The 22,455-nt window shown below is 45.1% G+C and overlaps 1 protein-coding gene across 2 annotated transcripts in view; it reads left to right on the top strand.

Annotated features, from left to right (window-relative positions):
* The window catches only part of FAT3 (FAT atypical cadherin 3), a 336,114-nt gene that overhangs the window by 86,046 nt on the left and 227,613 nt on the right, over window positions 1-22,455 (top strand). For both annotated transcript variants that reach the window (XM_075727102.1, XM_075727095.1), the window contains exon 2: window positions 17,517-17,831. In XM_075727102.1, coding sequence (XP_075583217.1) covers window positions 17,517-17,831 — 315 coding nt within the window. The remainder of the gene's footprint in view (window positions 1-17,516; window positions 17,832-22,455) is intronic.

Here is a 22,455-nt window from a genome sequence, read left to right as displayed (position 1 = left end):
AGCAAAGCCCTTATTTTCTGTGCCTTATTTCATTAGGGCTTGTGCTTGTGGTTTCCCTCAAGGGATCACACAGTGTATATTGGTACTGCAACATTTCATTATTTACTTTATCAAGACGTTGACTTTCCCCGCCTCTTTAGGGAGCTTAGTCCGCCTCATCATAAAACAATCTAAAATTGAGCTGCTGCGGTTTATGTGCATGTACATATACACCAGCTGGGGAATGCAGTCCTTACTCCTGCTGAGTGCATCTGGGCCTTGCCCTGAATGAGCAAGGGAGCATCTGGGTGGCGCCGACGTCCCGGCACCCCTTGGATGCCAGGCTGCCCACTTTGCTGCCCAGCATCTTGGGTAGAGCCACAACAAGGGAAAGCACCCCGATGGACCTGCTGTCTGTGAACAGAGAAGGGCTTATGCTGACGTGACGGTTGGAGGCCATCTTGGGCGTAGCGATCAGGAAATGATAGAGTTTTTGATTCGTGGAGAAGTAAGGAGGGGTGTCAGTAGAACTGCTACCTTGGACTTCCATAGGGCAGACTTTGGCCTGTTTAGGAGCCAAAGCTGACAGAGTCCTTTGGGAGGCAGTCCTGAAGGGCAAAGGAGTCCAGGAAGGCTGGACATTCGTCAAGAAGGAAATGTTAAAGGCACAGGAGCAGGCTGTCCTCATGTGCCAAAAGACGAGCCAATGGGGAAGAAGACCAGCCTGGCTGAACAGAGAGCTTTGGCTGGAACGCAGGAAAAAAAGGAGAGTTTATGACCTTTGGAATAACGGGCAGGCCACTCAGGAGGACTACAAAGATGCAGTGAGGTTATGCAGGGAGAAAATTAAAAGGGCCAAGGCCCAACTAGAACTTAATCTGGCTACTGCCTTAAAAGACCATAAAACAATGTTTCTATAAATACATCAGCAACAAAAGGAGGGCTAAGGAGAATCTCCATCCTTTATTGGATGCAGTGGGAAACATTGTGACAAAGGATGAGGAAAAGGCTGAGGTACTTAATGCCTTCTTTGCCTCTGTCTTTAACAGTCAGACCAGTTGTCCTCCAGGTACCCAGCCCCCTGAGCTGGAAGACAAGGACGGGGAACAGAATGAAGCCCCCATAATCCAAGGGGAAATGGATAGCAACCTGCTACAGTGCTTAGACACAGACAAGTCTATGGGGCCAGGTGGGATCCACCCAAGGGTACTGAGGGAGCTGGTGGAAGTGTTCACCAAGCCACTTTCCATCATTTATCAATAGTCCTGGCTAACCGGGGAGTTCCCAGTTGGCTGGAGGTTAGCAAATGTGATGCCCATCTACAAGAAGGGCCAAAAGGAGGATCTGGGGAACTACAGGCCTGTCAGTCTGACATCAGTGCTGGGGAAGGTTATGGAGCAGTTCATCTTGAGTGCCATCACACAGCACGTACAGGACAACCAGGTGATCAGGCCCAGTTAGCATGGGTTTATGAAAGGCAGGTCCTGCTTGACTAATCTGATCTTCTATGACCTGGTGACCCGCTTAGTGGATGAGGGAAAGGCTGTGGACATTTTCTACCTAGACTTTAGTCAAGCCTTTGACACCATTGCCCACAGCATTCTCCTGGAGAAACTGGGTGCTCATGGCTTGGATGGGCATATTCTTTGCTGGGTAAAAAACTGTCTGGATGGCCGACCCCAAAGAGTTGTGGTGAATGGAGATAAATCCAGTTGGCGGCCAGTCACAAGCAGCGCTCCCCAGGGCTCAGTATTGGGGCCGGTTCTGTTTAATATCTTTATCAATGATCTGGACGAGGGGATCAAGTGCACCCTCAGTAAGTTTGCAGATGGCACCAAGTTGGGCAGGAGTGTTGATCTGCTTAATGGTAGGAAGGCTGTACAGAGGGATCTGGACACGCTGGATCAATGAGCTGAGGCCAATTTTATGAGGTCCTGCACTGGGACCTGCAATTGGGTCACAACAACTGTGTTCAGTTTTGGGCCCCTCACTGTAAGAAAGACATTGCTGGAGCATGTCCAAAGAAGAGCAACAAAGCTGGTGAAGGGTCTTACGAGGAGCAGCTGAGGGAACTGGGGTTGTTTAGCCTGAAGAAAAGGAGGCTGAGGGGAGACCATATCGCTCTCTACAACTACGTGAAAGGAGGTTGCAGCAAGGTGGGTGTCGGTCTCTTCTCCCAAGTAACAAGCGATACGACAAGAGGAAATGGCCTCAAGTTGCACCAAGGTTTGGATACTGGGAAAAATTTCTTCACCAACAGGGTTATCAAGCATTGGAACAGGCTGCCCAGGGAAGTGGGTGAGTCACCATCTCTGGAGGGATTTCAAAGACGTGTAGATGTGGTGCTTAGGGACATGGTTTATTGGTGGACTTGGCAGTGCTAGTTTAACGGTTGGACTTGATGATCTTAAAGGTCTTTTCCAACATAAACAATTATATGATTCTATGATTCTAGCATGTCCTGGAAAAGCTGTCAGGGAAAGCTGGCAGAAAGTACCATGACTTTGGAGGACTCTGCTGAGATAAGGGCCTGAGCTTTATGTCTTACTTGAAAGACTATACTTTGGAGAGCAGCAGCCAGAGCACATTTATTTGCTTCACTGTTCAGAGCTGAAAGGAAGTCCCCACTGAGTCACTGGCACCATTTCCAATGGTCACAGTAGGGTTGTCTGCATTAAGGCTTTTATCGTACTGCTCTGATTTGCCGCTGTCCCTTGTGTATCTCAGCTTCCTGCTCCCTTCTGTTTTCTCATCTGAAGAAGAGTATCCTACCTGTAGAAGATTTCTGAAGATAAATGTCAGACTAATGCTTCCCCAGGATTAAAAGAATGGTACTTTCCATCAATATACTCCAGCATATTCCCATATACTCTTTGACCCTTGGATTTATTATCACAGAGAGCACGGAGAGTGAAACAGAAGTATAATTAGGGTGTGCTTATGCAGGGTCTGTGCTAGGTCTGCTGTTATAACCCCAGCTCCATTTCTTCTATGCAAGGTAGAAAATTAAAGTTCTGACTATCTTAAGGATCATGTGCAGTTTTTTCCTGCAGAGTTACCACAAGGTTGCTCAAGGGGTTTTGGAAAAAATCCAGCATGGAAATGAATTCTAGTTATTTCACTTCTTGCAATCACAGATATGGCTGCAGGTGAGGTGCCTCCCATGCAAAGCTTGTAGCTGTCTCTAAGACGTTCCTATTAGAAAGATGCTTAGAAGCACCTGGGGTTGCTCTTGGCAATTATCTGTGGATAATTTTGCCATACCAGAAGAGAGTCAGCTTAGTTGTGAGCAATCTTTGAACGCTGATGACTGTTTTTGGTGAAGGATGTATGCTGTTGGGGTAGATGTTAGCAAATGAGAAAAGGAGGTTCAAAGTTGCGGGAGCAGCGTACTGTCTTCCACACAAAATAAGACCGTTAAAAAAAACCCAAGCTTTTAAGGAAGGTGAGAGTATTTGAATTGCATTCAGGGCAGGTTTTTTGGACTGTCCTGGTTTCGGCTGGGATAGAGTTAATTTTCTTCCTAGCAGCAGGCATAGTGCTGTGTTTTGGATTTAGTAGGAGAAGAATGTTGATAACAGGCTGATGTTTTTAGTTGTTGCTGAGTACTGCTTATGCTAGTCAAGGACTTTTTCAGCTTCCCATGCTCTGCCAGGTACACAAGAAGCTGGGAGGGGGCACAGCCAGAATAGTTGATCCAAACTGCCCAAAGGGCTATTCCATACCATATGACGTCATGCTCAGTATATAAACTGGGGGGGTTGGCCGGGGAGCAGCGATCGCTGCTCGGGAACTGTCTGGGTATCGGTCGGCGGGTGGTGAGCAATTGCATTGTGCATCACTTGCTTCGTGTATCATTATTATTATTATCATTATTATACTGTTACTATTAGCATTACTATTTTACTTTATTTCAATTATTAAACTGTTCTTATCTCAGCCCAGGAGTGTTTCTCACTCTTACTCCTCCGATTCTCTCCCCCATCCCATCGGGGTAGGGGGAGTGAGCGAGCGGCTGCGTGGTGCTTAGTTGCTGGCTGGGGCTAAACCACGACAGGACCAATCAAACTGTGCAAAAAGTGACTTAGAAGCTGATGATTTCTAAGTAGGCATCTCCCCAGTGCGCCCGTTTGGGCTTCAAAGGAAAGACTAAACTCCTCACCTCAGTTACTTCAATAGGGCTACAGTTAAATTCAACATAAAGACTGGACTGTCCTGTCCTGTCCTGCCCTTTTTGCTAATTCTGCACATCTGCAAGTTCAGGTCTCAGTTAATGGGAGAGGCAGACCAAGTTCATCACTGGCCTTCTAGCTTGCCAGCACAAATGAGGGCGCCAGGAGTTTGCTGTGTGGTTTGTGGTACGAACTGGTAGATACCAGCTTCACAACCATCAGTTACCAGCCATCCGCAGATTGTTGTGGCCCTCCTTGGGGTGATACCAGAATGACAGTGCAGGTGAAGACACGATGCCAGTGTGGTTTCCCTGCAGAGGTTGTGTCTAAGCAAAGGGTGCCTCATGGGGACTGCTTTGTGGAAGGTAATTCCCTGTTAGTGAAAGGTCCGGAGTGTAAGACCCATTCTTGTGCTTAGGAGTGCGACCAGACTCACTCTTGTGTCTGTTCAACAAGGGAAACTGAACTGCCATCCTTCCTGAAATTAACAGCAAGAGATGCTCCTAATCTTTTTGGTGTTGACAGGTGATCTGAACTAAATTTTGGCCTCCAGGTAACCCTCTTGCATTTTTTCCTGCTGCAGTCATCACAACTTATGCCTAGAGCAGAAGCAGCAGCTTGAGGTGGTTTTACACCCTCTGGACATGAAGGATAAAAGGGGGGAGGGCTCTTCCTCAGCCCCTCTAAAGAAGAGAGGAGAGAGTACACCTAAACGTGTACTTAAGAAAAAAAAATGAAATGCTTTGCTTCTGAGCAGTTAAAGCAGTAGTCCTGATTCAAAACAAGTCACCTTTTTTTTGACATGCTGGCTGTTGCATACCCTGGTCCCCGTATGCAAATCCGGTGTGATACAGAGGAAAAACTTACATTTTCTGGACCTGGGGAGAGTCCTGCAAATGGGTCTAGATAAAACTTCAGGTTTCAGTGCATCCAGTCTGCGTTTCACAGTGAAACGCAAAGTGTGTTGCCTTGCAAAACAGTAGGGTTCTGCTACAGCATCATGGACAATATTGATGAAGTATACACTGCCTGGAGAGCCCTTACCCACTGGAAAATTCACTCAAAGAAACACAAGGGCAATCGATAGTTCTTACAAAGCCACAAGGCTGGCTGCCTGAGAGCCTCTTGTAATTTGAGAGTTTCTCCTTAAGCACAGAAGGGGACCAGGTTGTTCACTGCCTGCCCCCCCTGCGGTACCTTCCTCCCGGTGCTCAGCCTGGACAGGAGTGGTGGATGTTGCTCCAAGCTCACCGGTGGTCACGGCCAGCAGATGTGCTGCTTCTAATGCCTTGCGCAAATCTCTAGAACAGGCTTTTCAGTTTCTTGCATGCCCTCATATGTGACAGTGAGAACATACCAGGAGCTGTTTTTTTCATTAGGTGTATTTTCTCCCCTCCATGGGGAGAATGCAATGCAGAGGCTGTTGGGACAACAAAAGAGTGACCATGGGAGTGGAGCCGGGCAGGTTTTGAGCACTGTGGCAGCCCAGCACCATCCAGTGAGCCTTCTCTCTCCAAGCACCTCGGAGAAAACAGCTGAATGGTGTTCACAGATCCATAGTACTTAAGGCCAGAAGCGACCAATCGTTCGGTTTCATCCCTTTTAATATTGCTGTCTATTATATATCACTTTTGTACCTCTTTATACTGAGTGATTTTTCTCTAACTAAAGCATAGCATACATTTGCCATGAAATGTTTCTCCCCCAACAGCTTGTAGCCCTCATTTGCAGATATCTAGAGATAGGAAAAAATTATTCCGGGAATTAATCACCCGCTGTAGCAAAATAAATAATAAAGAAGGGTATCAAGCTGATTGCTAATTTTATTTTTCCTGGCTTCAGTTTCCAATCATTAGATGTTGCTCCACCTTATTTTGTTAGATTAAAGAGCCCTTTACTTCCCAGTAATATTTCCTCATGAACTTTACATGGATTTTCTAATCAAGTTGCCTCTCCATCTTCTTTTTAATAAGCTTGGCAGATCGAAATCTTAAACTCTCTTACTGTAAATCATTGTCTCTGCTCCTCATACTGTTTGTGGAGCTCTTTTTTTTTTACATCTTCTCCAGTTTTTTTACATGTGTTGTAAAGTAGACTTCAGAGTCATGCACAGTACCTCCGAGCAGAGGAAATGCAGCTGTGCTGTGCAGGGGGGTTAAATTGTGCTCCAGTGCTTGCTCTGTGCATTATGCTCCTCTCTTCCCTGCAGCGTTAGTGTTCAAGTGCAGTGTGGCTGTTGAAGTCCTTTTAGAGGTACTCTTTCTCTCCTTTTTGACTGCTCCTCTGGGTTTATGTTTGGATAGAGAGAAAGATAAAGGCAGATTTCAGGGTTAATGTTGTTATTCTTTTGATGGGGCTGCCCATTTGCTGTGGGCTGAAAGAAACAGCAACAAAGGAAGGAAAAAAAAGATGACTTTATTTCCAGTATAATATATAATAATGCTCTATTTCCAGTATAATATATGTAACTAAAAGGTGAGAGACATTTACTAGGTGGAATATTCCCAGTAGTCCCTTGTCTGCTCTGGCCAGCCTTCCCAGGCTGACTGAGAAAATCGGGAGTAAAGTTGAACCCAGGAAGAAGGGAGGGGTGGGGGAAGGTGTTTTAAGATTTGGTTTTATTTCTCATTACCCCACTCAGTTTTGACTGGTAATAAATCAAAGTGGTTTTCCCCAAGTTGGGTCTGTTTTGCCCGTGACGGTAAATGGTGAGTGACCTCCCTGTCCTTACCTTGACCCACGAGCTTTTTCATTCTATTTTCTCTCCCTTGTCCATTTGAGAAGGGGGGTGATAGAGCGGCTTCGGTGGGCACCTGGCATCCAGCCAGGGTCAGCCACACTGACACTCCTCGGTGCTGAGATCCACCAGAAGAGCCAGTGCCCATTTACATTGTACTTGAGCCTAGGTAAGGTCAGCATTGCCTTCCTCAGTAGGGGGGTCACTCGCTCTCCCGGGCAGTTCAACCTGAAGCAGATTGGCACAGATTTTGCAGAAGGGTTCCCAAAACAATCTCTCATACTGTAGGCACCACAAAAGATACAGAGCTCTGTGTAAAGGGAAAGGACCCTGCACAGCAGTCCCTTGCCAGGACTTTTATCGAGATCCTTTTGAGCATCCTTTGCTTTTTTTCTCCATCTCTTCTTCCTGCTTCAGCTTTGCTCTGCTTCTGATCTTGTTTCTAAAATAACCAGGAGCAAACCCTTCTTTTTAAAATAGCTTCCCAGTTTTCCCGGCAGAGGACACATGGGTCGGACTTTGATCTCTTTATTAATCTACTAAAGAGGTTGTACAGAACATCTGGGTTACTCTGGGCATTAGCCAGGCCCTTTGTGAAAAAATGCCTCCATACAAACAGGTTATTATTGAGGTTTAACAGCTTTCATCATTGGTGCTAACAACACGAGGATTTCTGCTGCTACAAGGCACACAAGAGTTTTGTAATCCTGATGGTGCTCAGAAAACAAAGCAGAACACATTCGATGTAGGGACAAATGGATACAGAGGGATAAATGCATACAGCGGGGTTATAATATTGAAGAGAATTCACAGTTTGTAACTCATGTGTGGCTGGAAAGCCAGTAGCTGCAAGTGCTTTTAAAAAAGTAAAAAAAAAAAAAAAAAAAAGCGTGGTCAATAGAGTGAAATTATACCATCAGCTGTTGTTCTTCTGAGTTACATTACGCATATGTTGCTATATTGGATCTTCCTGTCAACCTTTATAAAAGCTTGAGGTGTCTGAATTTTGCACAGTACCTGCCACAGTGGCAAAACTGCACTTTTCCTTTGGTTTTTTTTTGCCACTTTGGCTGAAAAGTTGAGCCCGCGCATGTCCAGCGAATAGCAAAAAGTTGATCCCATAAACAGGCGTTGTATTTTGCTGTGCCTCTAAGATGGAAGAGGAAGGATCTACCTAGGTAAAAGGAAGCCAGCAGCAGCCCACATCCATAGAAGTTGAATGATACAGCTCAAGCCATGCGGGCTCTCAGCACATCCCATTTGTCAGAGCGGTGTCACGGTTTGTCCCGTCATTCTCAAGTACTTGTAGTGAGTAGGAAACAGTACGTGGCAGTGGTTTGGTCATTGCTGGGGCTTCACAGCTTTTCTCAGCCTGGTTTTACTGCAAGGTTTTATTGCATTGTTCGGCAGTGATGGAGTATGTTAAGCTTTGACAGAGATTATTCATAAATGAGAGTGTTTCTTTATAGTATTTGTGCTTTTGAAGGCAATTTGGTGCTTCCAGAGTTGTCCATTGTGTATTTTTCTTTTTATCCATGTAAGATTCCCCCCACCCCCCAAGCAAGAAATATTAAAGCAAGATGAATATGGATATTTCTTTAAATAAGTAGAGGGATGTGATGGAAGATACAGAAACCATAATAAAGCCTAGTGGGGTGAAAATGTTGGCGTATCTCATTTCATTTAATTCATAAATGGAAGAAGATAGAGAATTTATCTGACTAAGCCTCTGGTTCAGTGTCTTGATGATATGTTTGGAAAATTGCTCTGAAGTTGATGTGTAAGTGACCTTGAAGATGTTGTATTTAGTGATAGCTCATATTGATGTGAAGTTGTAAGCCTTTCCCCCCCCCGCCCCAAAGAAAGCAAGCAAAGGAAATCAGCAGCATTGAATTTAAGTCCTTTGAAGGTAAAGAAGGAAGAATCTCACCTCAAAACTCAAAATATAAGTAACCTGGAAGGTCAAACACCTAATCTGAGATGTGCCTCTATTTCAGTGCCATTAAGATGCTGCTTCACTGGGAAGTCTGCTCTCGTGGCAGCAGTCCCGCAGCCTTGGTGTCTAATTTGGGACACCTGGGGAGCTGTGATCAGACCCCTGAGAAAACCCAGTCCCTATGGTGGGTGGCACTGCTAATTCAGTATGCAACATTTACCCTTTGAATCGCATCAATCATACATATATAAATACATATATATATATACACACTCTCCATATTTGTTGGTATTCATATATAGGGATATATTATATGTAAATATTCATACATTCATAAATTTTAATATATTCATATGTATGACTACCAATAAATATTTAAACAGACATATATATTTATTCTTATTATTGTGATTTGAGGGGCCGCTGGCCAGACCTAAACTTAATTATCGCCTTTAAATAGTTGAAATTCGCCGCTACCTTTAGTAAGTGAAGTTGCGTTTGTGTTTTGCAGCCTGAGGCAGGGCTGGCCAGGGTCAGTGCTCAGGTGGGACACCATCCCCGGCCTGGTGTCAAGGTCATGCCTGCGCAAGCCATGCTGATGGGGCTGTACCTGATTTAATGACCCCTGCCAGACCTGATCTGCAATTGGACTGTGTGTCCAAGTCACATGAGTATTGCTGACTTTGGCTGGGCTGTTGGCTGGCCCAAGACCTCAGAGGTCAGAGGCAGTTTCCATACGTACCTGATCTGGATTTCAGACCAAATGGCCCTGCTTGGTCTAAACCATTGCATGGTGGTGGCTTCTTCCACGCGCAGAAGTGGTTTACAGCCCCTCTGTACACCCATTGCTGTGCACACAACAGCAGCAGTGGTCCCTCCTTTGGAAAGAGCCCATACTTGAAATTGCCCCTGAAACGTGTGGTGGCATGTCGTGTCCAGTAAGCGTTGTAAACCTGTACATTATCTACCTACTTATCTATTACATGCAGATATATTACATTTATTAACATGTTGGATGTCCTTGTCACGATCCTGGCTGGTTGTGATATTCATGATATTGTGTGTAATAACATGGTAAAAGGTATATTTGCAGGCTAATCCAGTGTCAGTGGAAATAGCATTGCTGAGGATTGGCTTTCTAATTCTCTTTTACTGCTCTGGGAACTCAGACATAATATTCACTGCAGAAACTGCATTTTGAGGTAACAGTAAATTTGTACATTTAAAACATCAGTAAAAAAGAGAAAATTAAAAGTTAAGCCCTAGACAGGAATGTTACCTGTCTTGCGTTGTTTGACAACCATGGTTTATTATATAGGTTTTTTATTTGAACCAGAGAAAAGAATATTAGGAAGTTCTAGGTATGTGTAGCCTCACAAAGTTAATATTACTTTTGGACTCGTTCCTGGGCATGATCTAATCTCCATTTAAGTCAGTGGGGATATTTCCATTCGCTTCAATAGGAGCTGGGTTTGTGTTTTCATATGCATTAAAGCCTACAAAATTTGTGCAATAAAATAAAAACGGGAGGCCACACTTTCCGCAATGGGGGGGCTTAAATGAAGGCACTGAAATAGCGTTTAATCACCAGAGTAAGGAGCCTGATTTTCAAAGCTGCCGGCTGTGAGCGGTGGGGGGGATGAGCAATAGGTCTCCTTCATGCTCCGGTTGAGTTTGTGGCTGATGTGATACCGTTGTCCGTATTCAGAACTGGCACTGGCGATTCATGGCTCAAGAAGACGTAAAAAAGGGGTGAATACAACATATGGTTTATTCTGATTCCGGCTGGCTTCGATGCCCCAGTGTGCTGAATCAATCTGGCATCGGTGCTCAGGTTCAGGTCTTCATTACTCTAAAACTGTTTAATCCTGTGGGTTATATTTACAGTTTACCCTTAATGGAAGTAACAAAATAAATATCTCCTATATAAGCAGTATGCACTCTGCTTTTATACACACAGAGACATACGATGTGAAGGACCTAAATAAAAATAATATATGGGTTAAGTGTAATGTTAGCTTTTTTGAAATCATAAATTTTCTTCCTTAATTGGGTGTGAAATTCCTGTCTACAAATCATGCCATTTCGGTTGATTTTACGTTCTTTGGTATGATGAATAATGGCTTGAAGTATTTTTAAACTTTTCCTGCCTATGATAGCTCTCTGCTAAGTGTCCTTCAAAACTCACATCTTTGCTCAATGCACGGAATCCGGATTAGCTCTGACATTTGCGTTTACACTTACAAATCTTTCAGTAGCCCCCTGTGCAATGATGTGTGGGGGCAGGGTCCAGCCGGAGCTCAGGGACAGGAGCGCAGGCTGGTGGATGTAATGCCTCCGTCTTGGTGCAGCTGGATGAGGTGTGTAAGCTCTTTCTTCCCCCTCCGTATTTTAGACCGACAAATTTTGAAAAAAAAATGTCATTATTCAACTGTTTTCTTCTAAAGCTGCATTTATTTATTATTTTTTTTCCCAGCAAGGCAATACAAGTGAGGGCCTTTGGCTGACGGCTCAGTGACAAGCAAGGTGGTGTGTTTACTGCCACGAGACTCACAGAATCTTTGATGAGGGTCATGAATAATTAGTAGCATTTCAGAATCAGTGATTTTTTTTCTTTTCTTCCTTTGAGGGATGAAACAGAACCCTGAATACTTTGCTGTCAGTAGGCATTCCTGACTGCCTCATTCCTGTTGTTTTAATTTGGGGACAAACTAGCTTCTACTTTGTAGCTGTTTTGCACTGAGCCCCTTTGTTTTGAGGCTGGAGGAGGGAGAGGCAGACTTAGGGCTCTGGAAATGCGTTTTTGTAGCATTTTGCGTGGCAGAAGCTGGCCCGTGCACATACTGAGGGTGAGTTTGCAGGTGCCCTGGGGGCTGGAGTCAGGAAGGTGCATCCGTCACCCTTAGTCCTTCAGTCACCTTAAAGATTATAAATTTTTATAGCTACTTTAACCACTAAACCTTGCATTTGCACTAGCAAGGACCTGGCTTTGGGTGGGAAGGGGCATGCTGCATTCTGGCAGCTGGGAACATCTGGGGGTGTGCTGCCGTAGGGTCATCTCCATCCAGCGCTGCAGCTTGTGCTGAGGACAGGTTCTGTCTTTGCTGCCTCCCACTCCTCCTGCCCTCCTCTGTGGCCACTCCTGGGTCAGGCTCTGGGAATAAGCGGGCCGCTCACCTTATCTGGCCTTCCCTAATTTCCCAGTCTGAGATGCAGATTAGTGCAATTAGCTCATATTCCGAAAAAGGATGAGAAGAACAGGCAACATCTTGTCATCGAGGCTCTTCTCATCTGATCAACTGAGCTGATGGTATTAAGCAAGATGTCCCCCTGCAAAACCACTGCAGTATTTTCAAAAAGAGATAATTAAGGGATTTTCTGTAGTAATTCTATGTGATAGAAGTTTTTGGAAGAGTAGCAGATACTTCCAAGTCAGTCCTCTTCCTGTCCGTGCAGGAACCTCCCTGTATCTTGTTCACCATTTGCTGAAACTGAGAGTATGACTACTTACACTGGTGACTTTTATAACACAGGCTACTGAGTCACTCAGCAAAATCACATGCTACCTTATTTTTTGCATCTAGGCCAATAACTTGGGTAGAAGAATAGGTTATATTGTCTTGTCCCAGTACTGAGATGCCAAATGATGGGAGATTCTGGCCTGTCCCTGGCAAGCAGTTGCTCCTGCCAGATATTCTCCACGTTGAGTATTTGCACTGTCCTTTTTCTGCCATTGACTCCCAGCCATCAGACCTCGATTTGCTTTTCTCATCTAGATTAAAGAGCCTCGTTACTCTCCTCTGACATTTCTTTGCCCGGCTTCTTGCAGACCACCAAGTTGTCTTTTAATCTTGCCTTGAAAAAACCTAAACAGAATTGAACTCCTTTCAATGTTTGCACTATTGAGAGTATTCGTGAAGGATGATCTGACTTTTAGGAGGAACATATGTGTGAAGCAGATATCCATGGCGATGGACACCTATGTAAACACCTGGGCTGACAGCTCCGGTAAACACTCTCTTGCAGAGCTGTGGCAGGTCCATTCATCACACAACCTATACACAAAGTACTGTCAGATGTGTAAGGTAAACAAACAGGGGGCAAAAAAGAGGTGAGGGAAGAAATAACGCTTTTCTCTTGTCCATTTTTCTTTTAAAAGCCTCTTGGGTTTCTTGTGACTATAGTAAATGCATAACTTTCACATAATTTTTGAGTGGACCACATCATTTGAAGTGGTCTGCTGAAAGATGTGCAGCAAATCAGTGGGAGAGGAAGGAAGGAAAAGCAGTTTGCTGATTCTTTGTCCACTTTAATAGCCACTAGCTTCTCACTCTTTTTTTTGCCTTCGCCCTTCATAATGCAGTGTCTCAGTGCGTGCCACTTGCAGGAGCCATACAGAAAACATTATCCCATTATTTTTCTAGGGAAAGAGGGAAACAAGCCTTTAAGAGAAACAAGCACACAACCATTGCATTGCTGGCACATTGCCGAGCCCAAGGGCTGCACTTAATTTACATATAAATGTGCCAAGGATTTTAATCAGAGATTAATTCACTCGGTTGTTATTTTTCACTTATAGTGTTCGTAATGCACGTGGTACTTGGCGAATTGCGTAGGGCAAATGTACTTGGAGAAATGCAGTGGCAAGTATATCGGTGGCACTACTTTTTGGGTTGATGGCTGGCTTTATTTCTGAGGCTGCCCCGGGCCTGAGGAAGTGCTAGCTTCAGTCCTTTGGGGATCGTGCAAAATCTGGTCAATGGTGACATAAAGAGCTGGTTTACAGACTGCTCGGTTGGTTTTCAGCTGCCTCATGTAGAAATGCAGTAGTGCCTCCACGGCATAGCATCCCAGTGGATGGGAATATCTGTTTTTTCTGTCTCGTTCAGAAATGCATCTGCAAAGTCTTGGAACGTTTTGGTTTTTAATCACTTCAAAATTTTCAGGATCTCTGCTGGTGTTTCTTCTTACTTCTTGATTTGTTTAGCTCAGGCATCATTACCTTGTTCATGTTTCTCTTCTAATGAGCAGGCAGCTGGGAAGAGTACACCACAAAAGCTGTCCAAGGGAAGCCTTATATCTGCTCCCAAAGGCCTCTCCTCCCCTCTGCTCTCCTGGGCCTGAAAACAAAGTTCTGTCTGTCTTTAATATCTGTTAATATCTATAAGCTTTGAAGTAAGTGAGGTCTTTTCTGAATTTGTTGTTGTCTTATCTAGGGATATTCTCAGCCTTTCCCATGCTTTCACTCAGCTAAAGTGAGTGAGAGCCTACCTATGGACTGTCCCCGGGAATATTTTGTGGCTCCTGATGTCAGCTTTATCATCCTTTTTGCATTCATGCCTTAGTGATGAAGAAGCAGTGCTGATAATCAAGTGTCATCATTACTCTTCAGAGTTAACACCTCATATGAAGTTTGACATCCATCTGGAAGGTGTCACCCATACCTACGTGGAGAGATTGGGTAAATACTCAGGCAGCATCTGTATTCTTGTGGGTACTAACTTCAGACCCATATATGGGTAGACAGCAAGGAGGCACTTTGTGCAGGACATTCGAGAGCACAGTAAGAGGTGTTCCCAGGGCAACGGGAGGGTTTCTACGTGGAAAACCTGAAAGCAAACAAAGAGCTTCTTATTTATCAAGCTGCTGTGTGGTGGTGACAGGTGAAATGACAAGACATATTGAGGAAAAGGAATTAATTCATATCTGAGACCTTTTAATAAATCAAAAGTAAAAAGAAGAACCAGTGTAGCAGACCCGTTGGCAGTTGCTAACACTTGTTCAATGATCCTTTCCTTCTGAAATACAGAAATGGAAAGTAACTGTTGCCAGGAGTCATAAAATGAAGGAATGACTCAGAAGATAGATTTATCAGATCAGTATTGGTGAAATTCAGCTTCATAAACAGAGGTTAATCTGCTAAAACCTTCTGTGTTCTCATGGGGGGAAAACCCTACTTATTTCAAATTTTGTTTAAAGGTCTAAAATAATTCTTCTTGTCTTCTGAATAAATCAACATCTCTAGGAGCACTAGTGTTCATATTTTTTGCCTCATCCTTGCCCACGTGGATTTTATTTTATTTATTTATTTCCATGGGGTGTCATTGATTATGGGCTCTTCTCATCCCTACAATGTAATTTCTCTTCTGGAATTCTAGGCATTTTCATCACAGTTCACTACATATTTCACCCATGTTTCTACAGAAAGTCATTATGTAGCACAGGCTGCTGCCAACAAGAATATTTAGAATACACTCTGCCTTTGTCCTCCAGTGCTACGTTGCACACCTTTGTTGGGTGAATAATATATCTGAGCAAAAAGGACATGGATCTGATGTTATTAGAAAAAGACCTAAGCCCATAGATGGCTGGAATTGGTACTGCTCCTTTCCCCTTCCTCTCTATATCATTGATCAAATGGTAAGAAAATACTTGACAGTTCAAACTAGGTTTAAAAAAACATAATAAAAAAATCCCAAACTTGAAAAAATATTTAGAAAATTAAAAAAAATGTATCCTGTAAGACAAGTGCAAGAACATCAGGCATGTCTGTAACTGTGTGGTGGGTTCTGTGCAGCCTCCTGCTCAGAGCAGAGTTGGACTGTGGATGTCAGGAATCATGGCCTGACTCCCTGGGGACAGGCAGCATCCCTTCTCGCTCGGTGGGCTTCTCTGTCTTGCGCCAGGGGTGGCAGTCCCTTAGGACAGAAGTTACATCATTTGCCTCTTGCTACTACCCCTCATAAAAGCAATTTAGTAATTTTGCCAGTAAACTTCAGTACAGAATGTGTTCTGCTGTGAAATGTCTGGGGGGGGGTTGCACTGGGGCTGTTCATATTGTTAGGCATCAGAAGCTCTATCAGGCCATCAAATCCATCCCTTCTGCTGATGTCTCAGGAGCACAGGGCCAGCATTTTCATGGCTGCTCTTCAAGAAGTAGAGTAGACTTACCAGTTAACTTTGAAACCAAAGGTCTTGTCTGAATCCAGTGTCATAAAGGGATTAATTGCTGGTATAATCTAAAAAGTGAGATTTGATGCATAACTTGTAAGACTGAGGCTGAGGAATAATGCAGGTAAATTACATCTGAACTTCACATACCCCATTAAGAAGGATTCCCTGTAGGACTGGCGAGGAGGATCCTTTCTTGGCAACCCGTGCTCTGCAGAGTGGCTGAGTACAGAGCCTGCACCTTCCTTAGCAGTGCCCAAAGTCTGCCCGAAACACCCCTCTTCCTATTCAGGTGTCTTTAAAGTTTTCTAAGACTTCAGGCTGTGATAGAAACTTTCAGTGCAATCTGATACTTAAAAAACCCAAAAAGCCAAAAAGACATGCACATCCCACATTAGTGCTGATCTTAGAGCACCTCTTTCCTCAATGATTAACCGATAATGTTGTTCTAAGTAGCATCAAGCACATCTGAGACTAAATTTAGGTTTCTTGTGTTCGTGTCTTGCCCCACAACTTCTCCATCAGTTTCCGTCTACTACTGACATGACTTGATCGTCTGAAAACTGTCCTTTTTAGTATTTCTCAAGCTTGAGATCCACTGTATTAATTTCTCACCCAAGATTTAATAAGGCTGTATTAGGAGAGGAAAATGTTCTTGCTATATGTGTCGCAGAAGTGGTGGGAAAGTGCATTTGCTTATTTTGATGCTGGTGTGGTTGTGTGTGTGGTACTGGTGTATTTGGTCCTCTGTGCATTCGTGGTCAGTGCTCAGGTCAGTGAAGGTTTGGACTACGCAAGTATGAGCAGGTCTTATAGTGATAGGTAGTGTTTCTCATTTAAGGGCCCTATATCTGTTTTTACAAAAGTTGTCATGGTTTTAGTGTTCATGTCAGGAGGAGAATGGATTTCTAAATCACTTCAGGCAGAAATGAGGTGGGTGGAAGTCCTTCATGACAGGAACCGTGAGGCCATGGGGGTGATACTTGGATGGAGTGGCAAGTGCCATGCCTCTCTGCAGCTCTGTTATACACAAACACACTTTCTCTCATGGTTTCTTAGGACCAGGTAAGAAAACAGATGATGTTTTCTTACACCAGTAGGTAAAGTGGACAAACCCTTCCTTCCTCCATGATAGACGAGGATATACTGCTTGTCTGAGAGTTTCTACTGTGTGAGCTTTTGATTGCTTGTTATCCAGGATTTTGGCATTGTGCAATGAGTGATCTCATTATTAAATTTACTGTCTATTTTCTTAACTTGAATGGATTTATTTTAAACTGCCACATAGGTTTTCTTCTTTAGCAAGGGCACTGGCAGGAGCTTGAAAAGAGAAGCCACTTTCTCTTGTGCAATTCATTGTCAATGGTGATATCCCTCTCTGCCAAGGTTTATAGAAGTTCATATCACAAGCAGAAAATTATGGTGTTTCTTCTGTTACTCTACCAGCTGCAGTCCCAGCAAAGAATTGGCTACAATATTAGGAAACTTATGAAGAGCCATTTATCTTTTTACTGCCCCCCACCCCAATTTCTTGGGACTAAGGATTGATATGTTGAGCAGGGATCAGGAAGCAATGCCCGAGTTCAAGTTTCTGTTTTCATTTTATGCACAACTTTGATTTTTTTAGGAGTGGAGCATTTGTTATATACTGAACACATGTCTGTTGTACAACCAAATCAAAATAGACGTGATGTTTCATTGGTCCTATTCCTGAGATCCTCTGCTTGCTGTTTTTCTGCAGGAGTTATCTACACAGCAGATATTCTTGACCGCGAGACGACCAAATCATACTGGTTGACAGTGTATGCAACTGATCATGGTGTCGTCCCACTCTACACTACCATCGAAGTCTACATTGAAGTGGAGGACGTGAATGACAATGCCCCTCTCACCTCTGAACCTATCTATTACCCAGCCATCATGGAAAACTCCCCAAAGGATGTATCTGTCATTCAGATCCAAGCCCAGGACCCTGACTCCAGCACTAATGAAAAACTGACTTACCGGATTACAAGTGGAAATCCCCAGAACTTCTTTGTAATCAATCCCAAAACAGGTAACAAAATCCTGCTGCCTTAGGGTGGTGGGAAAATGCAATTTAAATATTTATTAGCTTGCTCCCCTTCAGGATCCACTGGCATTGCATTGCTTTCCAAACCTGTGTTTTCTGGCTAGTTATGTGTCTAAAACATCTTGTATGTGTCTAAAGCATCCTTTTCTGCATCTGTACAGGAGCGCCCTGGCAGATGACATGCTGCAGATGTGCTGCTGCAGCGATCGCTCTTCTGTAGGTCACCAAATAGCTTCTGGCTGTTGCCTCTTCCCTGTGTCTATAGGGATGAGTTTGTGCTATACTGAGTCTGCAGGGCAATGCTAGGAATCAGATTCAAGCTGTTGCAGTTTAAAGAGCGGTGTTTCATCCTTCAGAAACTGGAGTAGCACTGTTGAAGTGAGTGAGTGGCATGATGGTTGTCCAGCACATGTAATTAGGCTCCGCATTACAGTAGCTGAATGTAATTCTACAGCTTGTTTTATACAAAAAGACAGTTTAGATGATCTAAAAGTCCCCTGGCCTTTAAAAAAAAAAAAAAAAAAAACAAACCTCTATGTGTTCGCATTGATTTGTAATAGCTGGGGATGTAGCCTGTGGGTTCAGTGCTGCAGATATGGTGGTTGTTTTAAGTTAAAGTGCTGTTGTTGGCTGGTGGTGGAGCACTGCACCCGTGCAGACCAGCTCTGCACATCTCTGTGCCCTCAGTGCCTTTGCTGAGCCAGGCATCCCGGGTGCCTGGTTGGTGAAGAAATTGCCCCAGGAGACATAGCCAAGGTCGTGGATGCTCTGCTGGGTGCCTACCTGTGCTTGGCCACAGCTGGTGCTCACTCTGGCATGTACCTGGCTGTCCCTCAGTCCTTGGGTGGGGACCCTCCAGCATGGTCTGGAGCTAGAGAGTCGGGGGGGGTCTTTCACAGCAATAGGCCAATCTTTATCAAAGTAGTTCAGAGGATAGTAGTTCACAGCTCTCATGCTGGTTTTGTTCTGGGGTTTTGATTTTTTTTTTAAATTTGTATCTACTGCAAATTTCTAAACAGCTAGAAAACCAGAAGAAACAGACCTGAGAGGGAACATTTTTAATTCAGAGTAGGAAAATGATGCTCACTAAATAGGTTTTCAACATTTGGCTGGGCAATCCTATTGCAATGTGTGCCATAAGAAGGGGACAGGATCTTTTCAGGCATAAGCCCAGGTGAAGAATCATGGAACATGTATAATCACTGTGTTCAATCTGCCGAGCCCTAAGGCACATATCTCACTTATTTTTAACACTTGAAATGGCCGAAGATGGCTCTTCCATCTGCATCCCTTCTCCCCCTCCCCACCCCATAAATCCCATCTGGGCAAAGTAGCAGAGTTAGGACTCCACAGTGTTTAATGCTTGTGCTTCCCTCCCGTTGCCTCCTCCTGCAGAGCACCCTGCTTGGCACAGCTCCACTTATCCGCACGGCGGCCGTGGTCAGCCGACGATGAGGACCAGAGCCAGGCACGCTGCAACCCTGCAGCGCCCTAGCCTGGTAGCACACCTTGTGGCATGGCTTTCTGTCCCACTGGAGCAGTGGGTAGGGATACTTTTCCCTAACAAGGAGATCTTCGTTCTCACAGTTAACACTGAAGATGGTTCATCTTCATTTCATGCTGTGGAAATTGCTGCCTGAGAACTTAAAGGCTTCAGCTTCAGATGAGTAGTGTTGCTGCTTGGGCAACTCCCGAAGGGCCCCCATGGCGTTCGGTGAGCATCCTGGCTGGTGGCTGGCTGTGATTTGTCATGGAGGGGATAAACCATCCCCTTCTATCCACCTCGGTGCCAAACGCAGAGCAGTGAGAGCCAGGCAAGGTGGCCCCTTTTAGTTTGTTTTTGCCTTTGAAAATGATCGGACTGACAGAGTGTGTGTGCACAGAGGTGCCTTGTCCCAAAAGGGAGGTTTGTCATTTTGAACACAAGGATTTCATCCTCCCTTGGGAAGTACCAATGTGTGACAAGCTCTGCCTGCCCAGCCTCAACATCAGGAGGCTTTCTCCCTAATGGGATGCTGATGTCTGAGGAATAAAAGCATAATGTATTTTCCTAGAGAGTGCCCCTGGGTGTCTCTGCCCAGGCTCCTTTCAACCATCTCCCTTCAGTGCACTAGTTTCTCTAAGACAGCAATTTACACTTCAGTTGTTTTATACAGGCAACTTCTGCACATACATGTAGCATGCCGGCCCCGTATGCTCACTGGGATTCAGCCCAGCAATAACTCACACAGGGCTTTGCACAGCAGCCCTGAATGCAACAGTGTGCTGTATAATCAAGATGGAAAGGTTTAACGTGAACCCAAATATGCAGCGATTGGCATGTACGTGGGTTGAGCGAGTGTGCTCCTGCCGTCGGGGGAGAGCAGTCATTTGTGAGAAAGGGGGTCTTATTTTCTGTGTCACTTTGGGAGTTTAAACAGTGCCAGCAAACTGACATCTCTCCTGTGAGTAATCAGGTGCTGAGAGGCAACACGAAGGCAGCATCCTACATTTTTTACATCCTTTCATGGGAAGCGGCAGAAGTTGGTCTCGACTAGAGACAGGGAGTTAGCTGGAGTGTATGGATGCTTTTGGGGTAATAAGTTACTCTGACACCTGAGTGACTGGCTTTGCTACTGTGCTCAGGGTTAAACCTCTTGCTGGATTTACTGTCAGAAATGAGTATCCCCTAAGCACAGATGATTTGGAGGCTCAGGAAGACAGGTGGGAGAGAGGAGTTTGGCTTCCTCCGCTGCAAAGAAGGATGGATCATTGTTCAGACATCACTTCCTTAGATTACTTGGCTGTATTGCAGGAAAAAAAACCTCCCACTATTGCTGGAGAATAAGGCATTACTAGTCTTGGCCTCCTGTGCCCTTCTTCTTATTTTTAGGACTTGGTGTGTTGTACCAAGTTGGGTTTGTTACAAAGTGCAGAGAGTGCACAGGGCATGTCATAGCTTACGGCATATGTCTGGTGGGTGAGTAGTATTGCAGACATTTATGTCCTGACTGCAGACGGCGTGGTTGCCTGCAGCACTGATGGGCAGTGCACAGCCTGGGCAAGGTGGGTAATCCCATCTTCTTAGACGGTCCTTGCCGGCACAAAGAAGAACGCCCCAAGTGTGGCTGCACCTTGCTTGTGGCATGTCCCTCGCTGCCTTTGCACAGTCTCATGCTCCTTCTCGGTGGTCGCTGGAGCTCAGCAATGACTGTGTTTGCCTTCCTCTGGAGCTCACTTTCAGCCGCTTTATGGCCCATGCAGGTCATGCAGGTTCCTGGAGGCACATGTACTGCTACGTGAGTTGCCATCTGATCAAAGCACCAAGCAGGGACATAGGGAGGCCAGGTTTTGTTCCCAGTTCTGACACAGGATCATAACTGCAGCCAAATCTTACAATCTTAATTGATTATCTGGACACTGGAAGCAACGATACTCCTTGTATGCCATGTCTGTAGGTTGAAGAAACCTTTTAGTTGACAATCTGTCACTTCCTACATTTTTATAGACTGGCACAGCTCTGGGTGGCTATTTTAGGTACTGTCAAACTGCAAATACATGACATGCATTTGGATTGGTTTGAAGGCAGTCTTCAGACCTTTCAGGATTATTACCTGCAATTTGCTCTATGGGTTTTGGAGAGAGGAAGAGTTGCTCCTGCAGGAGCCAAGAGCTGTTAAAAAGCTGCTGAGAGCAAGACTTTGGCACCGAAGTCACCCTGGGCAGCTCGTGCTCTCACCGGGGGCTGGCTCTGCTGCAGGAGCACGAGTACATGTGGGCGGCGGGGGCTCTCCCCTGTGGGCCTGGGATTTATATGGGTACTCCGGGGGAGGAGGACAGGAACATGAGCAGCCCTCCTGTGTGGAGCTGGCTGGGTATGGAAACGCAGCGTGGGCAACCTCCTGTGAAGGTCTTTGTTTTCTCACCTTGATTATTTTCTCTAAAATACAGCCGAGCATCAGTTTGTGCCTCGGCCCGCACTTTATCTCGTGAGCTGATATTCATAGTGAATAGTGAATAATGTAGCACATGAGTACGTGTGAAACCATAAATCATCCATGCTGGAGAACAAGGCAGCCCTGTTCTGCAAACTGGTGGAGACTGCTGCCTAAGTTTAGCAGGTCCAAGAGAGCGAATAGGCATTTTTCTTTATAGTGGGCAAGACGTATTGCAAGGCACAGTTTTGTGAGGGGGCTGGGTGACATGTTTTTCAAATAGCTGAAGTGAGTCTATGGGTTGCATGACCACAGGGAAAGGCATCCCCCTGTGCATTTGTTTCCCAGCTGCGTTGTGCATGCAGTGGTGGTGGAGGCGTTCCCGGTGCTCAGCACCTCCAGCAGCCATGGGTCAGCCTAAACCTTGGTGTGACTGCTGGGGGAGCCAGGGATTTCCCTCTTAGCCTGACTTCTGTGCTGGGGAGGGATCAGGCTTGCTTTGGCAGAGCACAGGGTCACAGGGCTTTGCTCCTGGGTGGGTGGTCTGAGATGGGGCCAAGGAGGAGGAGGAAGGCAGAGCTGCTGGCAGAGCAGCTGGGCTGGACGGCTCCCAGCTGAGCCCTTGGGAGTGCCACAGCTGCCCCAAGCCAAGTGAGTTATTTTGGGGTGAGAGGCATGTGGAAGAAGGTAAATAA

Source organism: Pelecanus crispus, chromosome 1 (genome assembly GCF_030463565.1).
Source record: "Pelecanus crispus isolate bPelCri1 chromosome 1, bPelCri1.pri, whole genome shotgun sequence".
Lineage (NCBI taxonomy): Eukaryota > Metazoa > Chordata > Aves > Pelecaniformes > Pelecanidae > Pelecanus > Pelecanus crispus.
This window is presented reverse-complemented; position numbering and strand designations above follow the sequence as displayed.